The 11320-nt window shown below is 38.7% G+C and overlaps 1 protein-coding gene across 1 annotated transcript in view; it reads right to left on the bottom strand.

Annotated features, from left to right (window-relative positions):
* Positions 1-11320, bottom strand: part of UNC5C (unc-5 netrin receptor C) — a 397259-nt gene that overhangs the window by 37793 nt on the left and 348146 nt on the right. The window contains exon 11 of the mRNA XM_058193417.1: positions 8615-8702. Within this exon, the coding sequence (XP_058049400.1) occupies positions 8615-8702 (88 nt within the window). The remainder of the gene's footprint in view (positions 1-8614; positions 8703-11320) is intronic.

Raw genomic sequence — 11320 nt, forward strand, 5'->3', positions numbered from 1 at the left:
TTCTCAGCTAAGCTTTGTCTTTAAATCACTCTTATCATATTAGCAGCCAAATTTAAAACTCTTATCCACAAAAAGCATTCCATATTCTCGGCCTAATCATTTTATCGTACATACAGTATCATCTTTTATCAACTTTCCATTCGTTTTTCAAGATTAATCTGCCTTATAATACAGGATTTATACTTTTGCTTCCTGAAACATTATGCGGAGTCCTACAAATTCTTCATGCAAAAATTCACCCTAGCAATAATGCAAATTTCCTTATTGAAACCCTCAGTTTGAGTCAGAAACAGTAATGCGAGGCTACCACTAATCATAAAATCCAATCTAATGCTCATCCTCATGCTAAAATTATGCAGAGGCATACTGCTTGATTACTCAGCTGATCTCTCATGCTGTCAGTAGAAGTAGCTAACCAAGACAGGAAATCTGCCTGCAGTTTGTTTAGCATTATGTGTAACTTGTGATGCCTTGTTTGTCCCTCTACACATGCCAGAAATAAGAAGCTGGGGGTGACTTGGGGGGGGGGGCAGAATCAAACTAGAATTCAGGTTTCAGTTTCTTATATAATAATCAAAATCACTAATTGGAATGTAGGCCTTGGTTGGAGGACTATCAAGAGGAATCAAGTAGAAGATATGAGTTGGGATATTTATGCTAATACAGGTTTTTGTGTCGATACACTCTATATTGCACTCCATAGAGGCATATTTTGATTGACTGACTGACTGATTGATCTGTATGTTGCCGAACCCATAAAGAGTCACTGTGACATATGAATGACAACTGGAACGACAATGCCGCTCAGGTATATTTTATGGCCTTATTCAGATATATTTATAACTCTTCCCTTCTTTCCCCCAGCCAACACTACTCGAATAATATTAACTGCAGAAAAGACTTGGGTATTCGATACAAATACACACAAGAGAAAAACTACATAGACTTCTTCATTAGGAAGAACGTTGACCATGTGGTTGTTCCTGTGCAGTGGTGGGATTCAAATAATTTAAACCCCGGTTCTCTGCCCTAATGATTTCTTCCAATAACCAGTTCACCAAACTGTTCAGAAAGTTAACAACTGGTTCTCCTGAAGTGCTGCGAACTGGTTAAATCCCACCACTGCTCCTGTGGTAACCAATGCATGGACTGAGATACCCTCAACAGTTTTACTCTTGCAGACAGTTCTGCTCCTCAAAATCTGTATCCTTTGAACAAAGGATCAAAGGGGATTCTTGAGAATTTCCTTTGGTAAATATCCCAAATACTGAATGGGGCTCATGAAACTGACTGAAATCTCTCCCCCTCTCTCTGAGTGGCGCTAGTGTAGTGCAGGTCAGAGGTGGTATTCAACAGGTTCTGACCAGTTCTGGAGAACCAGTAGCGGAAATTTTGAGTAGTTCGGAGAATCATTAAATACCATCTCTGACTGGCCCCGCCCGCATCTATTCTCTGCCTCCTGAGTCCCAGCTGATCGGGAGGAAATACGGATTTTGCAGTAACCTTCCCCTGTCACACCCACCAAGCCATGCCATGCCATGCCATACCATGCCCACCAAACCACGTCCACAGAACCGGTAGTAATTTTTTTTAAATCCCACCACTGGTCCAAGTGTGTGTGTGTATCTGTATGTAAGAGAGAGAAAGAAGAGAGAGAAGGGAAAGAAAGAGAGAGAGGGAGGGAGGGAGGGAGGGAGGGAGGGAGGAATGAACTTAATTCATGAACATATTTAGCCATAATGAGCCATTAAATATTGCTGTTTCTGTATCGATAAATATTCATTACCAGACACAGAACACAGTAGAACTAAGTAAGCCATTTAAATATTACAATGCTGTTGATACCACATTAGACATATTTTGCAACAGAGATTTAAGAATGGTCAAAACAGTCAATTGAGAAGAAAAATGTAAAATATCTTCTGTTATTCTAGGCTAGTTCTTGTTTGCAGGCTAAAATCTAGGATTGTGTTACAAATGCAGTTAGTATCAGGAAATGTCACAAGTGCATCTTCAGTGTAATTGAAAAGTGTATTAAAAATATCCATAAACTGTTATTATTGAACCCCCTCCAATATTTTTAATGACCCCCATTTTCAAAGACTTAGGTTATTCATTCCACAAAGTTTTGGGTGGTGTTTACTATTCTCATTAGAATGCATTGAAAATAGTTTAAGAAATAACAGCTGTGAACTCCAGCAATGACACTGCTTCACTTGAAGAGCATAAACCAGAATAAATTTTTAATGGGCCGGGAACAGTTTATAGTGATCTGCTGTTGGTTCCTCAGGAATATGTGGTGAATGTCATGTACAACTTAAGATGACATTCACTTATGTACTACAATTACCTATGTTACATCTCTTGAAACTTGGTAGGAATCTCTTTTTTTTCCTATGTATTTATCCTAGAGGGCATCATTACTATATTAAGCATTCATCTATGAAAATCAAACTCAGTAAACAGTTATTAAGACTTTTCCCAAGGAACCTGGTGTCTGTAGTTATGATTTCTGAGAATGCTATTAATGAGTCTCTCTAATCTAAATTACAATATTGGGTTCTCCTCAGGGAAAGCCATGCTGGCAATTAGTATGCTTGCAGAATTTTATAGTATATATAGTTCTGAGTGACATACAGGTTTCATTATTTCAGCTGTGTCCTCTGTATTATTGTGCCAATTATTTGGTTTGCTGGAATAAAATACTATACTTTGATTAACACAGAATTTAAAGGGGCGGGGGGCGGGGAAAGAATATAGAGTGAAAGAATTGAGATGAATAACCAGAGGAGCAGATGGTTATCCTTCCAGACATGTTGAGTATTTTGCAAATTTTAAACTTTTTGGTATTTCACTGAAGTTTTGCTTCATGAAAATGTTTATACAAATGTATTGTCTTCTCCAAATTAGCATGATCAAAAATGTTTTAGGCAGCCTCCACCAATCCTACATTTGTACTTCTTTCTTTTGCCCAGAAATGCCATATGCTAGATTCAGTACTTTTTAATTTTTATTATTTTTTCTTATAACAAGTATTCATTTGAAAGAGCAATGCCAGATTATTGTAGGTGGAAAAAAAATGCACCAGTAATATCAAAATCAATGTTACATAAGAATTAAAAAAAGAAATGTGAAGATATTATAATAGAAATTGTTGTTATGTGTTCTTGATAATTAGGACAAAACTTACTTTATCTGATATTAGTCATCTACTTGAGATTTCTATAAATTGACACTCAACATAATTTTGGCCAAGGAAGTACATATGTATGTCTATTGTTATCATTGTTCATAACACAAGAAAAGCTTTCTGGGTCCATCTCATCTACTATTGCCAAAAATGCATTCAGAAAACACATAAACCTAAACATATTTGAGATAATCTTTCAGGAAAATTGTTATACAAGATAGGATGATAGCAGACATGTCTCAGTGAGCTTGAAAAATTATTCTTGTCTCAAAACTATTTTTTTTTTGAAAACAGCAAAACAAGATTATGTCAGGGAGGAACACATGAAAATAATGTAAATACATCTTACAATCCAGTCCTGAAGATTTAGCATAGAGCTATTACATGTAATGTTGTTTCCACATTGACATATATTCATTATCGGATTGTACATAGTGAAATTCTAAACTATCAATGGTTTTGAGAGTGTTATTCCTTGTCTTTTCCAAGTCTCCTTTAAAAAAAAATTCCTCAATCCAGCTAATGCCCCTTCTACTAATAATGTGGAATTCATTACTAAGAGAGCCTAATTTCCCATGAATCTGTGCAGTCCCTTTTTAAAACCTTCTAAATTGATTATCATCATACCATATGGGAGCAAATTCCATATTTAACTACATTTTTATTGTTTATATTTATGTTATTAAATTTATATGACCTTCCATCGTGCATAAGTGACCCATTTAAAACATCAGTACAATACAGTAACTCAAAATGAAAATGAAAAATGAACAACACTAAACAAGAACAAGACAAAAAAGAACAAAACAAAAACCTACGTGTTATAACACCTTATTTTTTTATTTCGGCATAAAATGTAAAAAAAAAATTAGGATAAAGAACTTGTTCCATTATTCCTGAAATATTTTGCATTTAGTTTCAATATCTTCAAAGATAAAAACATTTCCCTTTCAGTTTACACTATATGTTCCTATATTACACAGACTTTGGTGGTGCAACAGGCTAATGCAGCCTGTTATTAACAGCAACTGCTTGCAATATTGCAGGTTCAAGTCCCACCAGGCCCAAGGTTGACTCAGCCTTCCAACCTTTATAAGGTAGATAAAATGAGGACCCAGATTGTTGGGGGGCAATAAGTTGACTTTGTATATAGTATACAAATGGATGAAGACTATTGCTTGACATAGTGTAAGCAGCCCTGAGTCTTCGGAGAAGGGCGGGATATAAATCCAAAAAAAAAAAAAGAAGTGCAAAGAAGAGCAACTAAGATGATTAGAAGCCTGGAGACAAAAAAAATAAAAGGAAGAAGAATGAATGCAGGAATTGGGTTTGGCTAGTCTAGAGAAAAGAAAGACTAGGGGTGACATCATAGCAGTATTCCTGTATTTGAAAGGCTGCCACAAAGAAGAGGGGATCAACCCAGTGGTGGGATTCAGCCAGTTCGTATCTATTCGGGAGAACCGGTTGTTAACTTTCTAAGCAGTTCGTAGAACTGGTTGTTAGAAGAAATCTTATTTTGTTTTTTTCCACTTTACAGGGCTAATCCTGTAAGGAAGGCAGGAAGAAAACATTCTGGTGTTGTTTCTAACCTAATATTTATTGCCCTGCTTACAGAAACTGCCTCTCTGGTTAACCCTTATTACATTGTAACAGCTAAGACGAAGCGCCCATCGACGTGAGTGTCGTTGAGTTGGCCTTGCCCACACAGTCACATGACCACTGAGCCATGCCTACCCAGATGTTCATTAGGGCAGAGAACCGGTTCTTAAATTATCTGAATCCCACCAGTGGATCAATTTATTTTCCAAAGCACCAGAAGCCTAGACAAGAAACAATGGATGAAACTAATCAAGGAGAGAAGCAACCTGGAATTAAGGAGAAACTTCCTAATAGTGAGGATAATTAACCAACAATTAGCTTGCCTTCCGAAGCTGTGGATGCTTCATTACTGCAGGTTTTTAAGAAAGACTGGACAGCCATCTGTCCAAAATGGTATAGTAGGGTCTCCTGCTTGAGCAGGGGGTTGAACTAGAAGACTTCCAAGGTCTTGTTCAGCTCTATTCGGATTAAATATCTCTTCTTACTATCCTACATACAAGTGGAAAAAAACCCACTTCATTTTAACCTTCTCATCTCGGGGAGTTATTTAAGCCCCTAATGCTTTGATTGCTCTTTTGCAACTCTATTATATCCTTTTTAAAGAGACAGTAACATTATAGTTGTGATTTCCATTTGAAAGGCTAATGTTTGTTTCTTAAAAGCAAAATGGGTGTTTTTATTTAATCCGTCACTACAAAAGCAGAGGGGAAAAGCCCAGGGCCAAATGAGTAGCATATGCAATCAACAGTGTATTTGTGTCAAGGTACATTCGAGGTGGGCTGAGTGTGAAGAAATTGTAGCTGTGATGACCTATTAGATGTTGAATAAATTTGGGCTAGATGCTACCTTCCTGCAACAGATATAGGGACAGCATTTATTTAAAATTTGACCTGCATTGGAAATTAGGTTTATGAAGATGGAGGGAATAGGTAGTATTTTATGAAATAACTGGCAAATAGTCACACAGTCAGACCTTTGTTGTAATTCCCTGTTTCTAAAATATAAGTGATATATTTCTCTTATAATTAATTTTCTGAGGCAATTAGTTTAGGGATAGAGGACAGATTATCAGATTACAGAAGTGCGTCTAGCTGCAGCTGAGAACTGAACAGGCTGTCACTGGAGAAAATCAGTAAAAGCTGAAATGATCAGATCAGAATGCAGGGCTTTATGGACCCATTGTTCCAAAACTGAAAAGAAGTGTGCAAAATACACATCACCTTCAGTAGTTCTTGTTCAATGAACACTTGTTCAGCAATAGTTCTAAATTAATATAATATAATATAATATAATATAATATAATATAGTATAGTATAGTATAGTATAGTATAGTATAGTATAGTATAGTATAGTATAGTATAGTATAGTATAGAATAGCATAGCATAGTAATAATATAATATAATATAATATAATATAATATAATATAATATAATATAATATAATATAATATAATATAATATAGTATTATAATATAATATAATATAATATAATATAATATAATATAATATAATATAATATAACATAACATAACATAACATAACATAACATAACATAACATAACATAACATAACATAACATAACATAATATAATATGAGTTGGAAGGGACCTTGGAGGTCTTCTAGTCCAACCCCCTGCTTAGGCAGGAAACCCTACACCACTTCAGACAAATGGTTATCCAACATCTTCTTAAACACTTCCAGTGTTGGAACATTCACAACTTCTGGAGGCAAGTTGTTCCACTGATTAATTGTTCTAACTGTAAGGAAATTTCTCCTTAGTTCTAGGTTGGATTTCTCCTTGATTAGTTTCTACCCATTGCTTCTTTTCCTGCCCTCAGGTGCTTTGGAGAATAGCTTGACTCCCTCTTCTTTGTAGCAACCCCTTAGATATTGGAACACTGCTATCAAGTAAGTCTCCCCTAGTCCTTCTTTTCATTAAACTAGACATACCCAGTTCCTGCAACCGTTCTTCAGTACTGTGGTCCATGCATCCCACGGTCACATGATTATGATGGTGGCAGCATTCTGCAGTCATGTGATTGCTCTTTGTAATCTTCTCTACCCACAAGCAAAGTCAATGGGGAAGTTAGCCAGGAAAGTCAAAAGTCCTTTTGGCAGCAGTCACCCCTGGCTGTGCCGTACTCACAATGCAGCTTATGGGTTACCCTGCATTCTCCCCTCTTGGCAGCAGTGATTCCCTTGCCTATTGTGAGCCTCCCAACACTCCATTCAATGTTTACATTCATGCACTCTAATTTCAGATGCTCAGAATAACACAGTTGGAAGGGACCTGTAGGTCATCTAGTACAACCCCCTGCTCAAGTAGAGGACCCTATATCATTTCTGACAAGTGTCTGTCCAGTCTCTTCTTGAAAGCTTCCAGTGATGAAGTTCCCACAACTTCCGAAGGCAAGCTGTTCCATTGGTTGATTGTTCTCACTGTCAGAAAATGTTTCCGTATGTCTAGGTTGAATCTCTCCTTGACCAGTTTCCATCTATTGTTCCCTGTCTCACCTTCATATGCTTTGGAAATTGTCTTCCTCCTCTCTGTGACAGCCCCTCAAATATTGGAACACTGCTATCATGTCACCCCTGGTCCTTCTCTTCAGTTGTCTAGTCATGCCCAGTTCTTGCAACCGTTCTTCATATGTTTTAGCCTCCATGCCCCTAATCATCTTAGTTGCTCTTCTCTGTGCTGTTTCTAGATCCTCAACATCTTTATATAGTGTAGTGACCAAAACTGGATACAATAGTCTAGGTGTGGCTTTATGGAGCGATACTAAGACTATATAGAGTGATCCTAGTACCTCACATGACCTTGATTTAATCCCTGTTAATGCAATTTAGGATTACGTTGTCTTTTTTCGCTGCTGTGACATACTGCTGGTTCCTTTAACTCCTTTCACAAGCTGCATTCTTTGCTTAATGATGGGAATGAGGAATAGCAGAAGAGCTGTCACTAAGCAAGGGAGTCACATGACATTATGCTTTACAACCTTATGACGGAGTGATAGACATGTCAGTGGCAACTACTGTCATTAACTAAGGACAACCTGTACATAAGGGAATGAGATGCAGAATATAAAGTTTGGATGATAGAAATTACCATCCTATTCCACTCTTTCCCCTGGCCTGGGGAATGGTACCCTTATAGCTGCGACTTTCCTTCCTTATTTTGATACTGCTACCAAACAGCTATTAACTACTCAAGCTGTTCAATTAACTATCTAGAACAGGGGTGTCAAATTCAATTTCATTGAGAGCCGCATCAGGGTTGTGTTTGACCTTGGGGGCTGGGGTGGGCATGGTCGGGGTGGGCATGGCCAGCTTGACGTCACTCATGTCAGGGAGCACTTGCCGGCAAAAACAGGCTCCTGAGCTCTGTTTTCAGCTGCAATGACCTCCTGCAACCCTCTGCACGTGGCCCCCTCGACCTCTATTTCTGCTGGCAGCGGCACTGTGGGCCAGTCCTTTGCTGTTTCCAGGGCCCCCCGCGGACCAGTTCTAAGCACCTCGCGGGTCAGATCCGTCCCCCAGACCACTGATCTACAATCACACTGTGAGTGAGAGGGGTGGAGAACTAAATTTGATAAATTAACAAAAAACCTGTTTTAGTGAAAGATTTCATCAGTTGCTCCTGTCTCAGATCATAGAGAAGAGACCTCATTTCCTCAGCAAGGCTTCTCAGTGTGCTCGCAAACCGTTTTACGGCCTCAGCATCTTTTCAGGCTTGCCTCAATCCAAGCAGATATGCTGATCAGCACAAGCAGCCTCCTCCCTTCAGCAAGCACTCAAGCAAATGCAAGCAGCAGAATCTCTTTTACCTCATGTTCTCCTTTCGGTGAACCGTCACATACATTTCATAAACTCTCCCCTGAGGAATCGCCCCCGCAGGAATCAGCAAACTTACTCCTATAGAACAAGATGACAAAAAGAAAAAGGATTAAAAAAAAGCTGAAGCAAATAAAACAGAAGGGGGAGACAGTCTGACCTTTTGAATAATACGTTTGTTTGTTTTTGGAGATTGACAGAATTTTACCCATACTCTTGAAACAGAAACGGGATTTTTGCAGCCATCTTAATAGATGCAGTTTTCTGACTTGGTGGTGCCACAGTGTTTGCTTTCTGCATTCTCGGAATCTGAAACTGCTTTTGTTTTATTTAAGAAATGAGCAGATGGTTGCACTGCTGCCTAGATTGTAAAAATGAAGAGGGGAAAGCCAAGAGTTGCATTTACTGTTCCAAACAGTAGTAATGGGATCATTGTTCTTGGCAATTCTTATTTAATGAAACTTCGAAAAAAGGGCAACGAAACATTGGTCGTGAAACAACAGGAGTCTCTTTCATGTTCCTGAGGATATCAGCTTTATCTGGTCATTATTCACCATTTGGATGAACTAATGTAAGTTTGGTTACAGGATAGGGAATATTCGTTAACATTTTTGTATTGCCAGCAGCTTGGACTATTTATCGGATTACAACTTAAAACCACAGCCTGTTAAAGTATGCTGTCAAAATGCAATTAAATTGTAATCATTTAAGATTCAGCAGCTGCAAAATTAAAAGTACTGTTAAAATCTCTCAACTAGTTTTAGAATCCTTTACCAGATCTTCTCCTCTGACAGGAAGCCTTTAGACAGGTGTGGTTGGGATGCAAAACGTCCCAAAGGTGTTTTTTCAAAAGGCAACTGGACTTTGTTTTTCCTTGAAAATGTTTTGCTTCTCATCCAAGAAGCTTTTCCAGTTTCAGTTCATTCAGTTTTTGCAACTGAAGAAGCCTCTTGGATGAGAAGAGAAACCTCTTCAAGGAACAACAAAGTCCAGTTGCCTTTTGAAAAAGCACCTTTGGGACAGCCATGACCTGGATGACTCAGAATCTCCATAGATATTTAGGGATCCTAAAGTTTCCCTTGTTGAACATTCTTGTCAGTTCAGGAACCAATCACGTTTCCACTGTTACCCTTCCATTTCAGATATTCTACATGGTAAGAAGAGCATCTGTGTGATGAAAGGAAAATGATGTGTTACCCCCTTGACCCTGATCAATATATGCTTATGAGAATGTTTGCAAGCTCCAAGATGGAGGGATAAACAGGCAGAAAGTTTGCTAGTGGTTAGGTGCTGTCCTCATGACCATCCAGTTTCTGACACCAACAAACTCCCTTAACGTCTCCCTGGCCTGTTGGCCTTGTCCTGCTATGCTTTGTATATACAGACAATGATGTGGCCTCACCAGCTAAATAAGCACATTAATTAACAATGATTATAATACATTGAATATTCCCCACCTTCCTTTTCTAAAATCCCTCCTGTATGGGAAGGTTGCCAGTGCCTCCCAAAGAACTTCAGTCCACTAAGAGCCGTGGTGGCACAGTGGTTAGAATGCAATGTTGCAGGATAAATATTTACATTGCCAGGAGTTTGATTCTTTTGATCCTAACCAGCTCAAGGTTGACTCAGCCTTCCATTATTCTGAGGTTGGTAAAATGAGGACCCAGATTGTTGGAGGCAAGATGCTGACTCTGTAGACATGCTTAGAGAGGGCTGTAAAGCACTGTGAAGCAGTTTATACCGTATTTTTCGTTGTATAAGACGCTCTGGACTATAAGACGCACCTACCTTTTTTGGGGAGGAAAACAAGAAAAAAAATTCTGGCCCTGCCTCCCAGCAATTTGCCTTCTTGCAGGAAACAGCCTGCTTTAGTTTCATTTTCATCACAGCCTGATTAGCGCAAGAAAAAAAAATCTGCCTGCCAGCAATTTGCAAAAGCGGAGGCCCACGCGGCAATAGGCAATGGGAATCCCTGCAACATGAAACAGCTGAAGGTGGGAGGCTGATCCAAACAACAATCAACTGCTTGTGCTGATTGGGCTGTGCTGAAGCTAAAATGGGCTGTTTGCTGTTAGGAGATAAATTGCTGGGAGGCAGAGGCCAAAGGGTGGGGGCCAGCGGGTGGGCGGCAGGGGTGAAATGCTCCCAGTTCGACTGAACCGATAGAGATGACGGCCGGTGGTTCGGAGAACCAGTAGCGATGGCAGCTCAAGACTCTGCCCAGCTGACCGGTCGTTACTTCCTGATTTTAACCAGGAGGTAACCTGTTTTTTACCCTCTGTGCATGCACAGAATTATAATTATGGAAGATAATTAATTTAATTGCACAATGGATTTTCTTCTTTATTGTTTCCCTCCCCCCATTTGACCGCCAAAGAGTTCATTTATTTTTAAATATATAAATAAATAAAAAGCTCTGAAGTTTCAAATGTAGAAAGAAAGAACTGTTGTATTATAAACATCTGCCTTCTTACTGAGCTGGAGGAAACAAACTGAAATTTGGAACCGATTTCTTTCTTATAATTAGTTTGTTCTTTTTATGTCAAGTGACAACAGAACTCTTTTTGCCTTGAACTTCAAGGTTTTCTCCCTCTTCCCTCTTTTTTTAATTGTGATACATGAAAGAAAAAAAAAAGCCAAAGGGCTGAGCATCATACTTCAAATAAGTTGACGGCAGAAGGTCTTTATCTGATGGCAAT

The sequence above is a fragment of the Ahaetulla prasina genome, chromosome 8 (genome assembly GCF_028640845.1).
Source record: "Ahaetulla prasina isolate Xishuangbanna chromosome 8, ASM2864084v1, whole genome shotgun sequence".
NCBI lineage: Eukaryota > Metazoa > Chordata > Lepidosauria > Squamata > Colubridae > Ahaetulla > Ahaetulla prasina.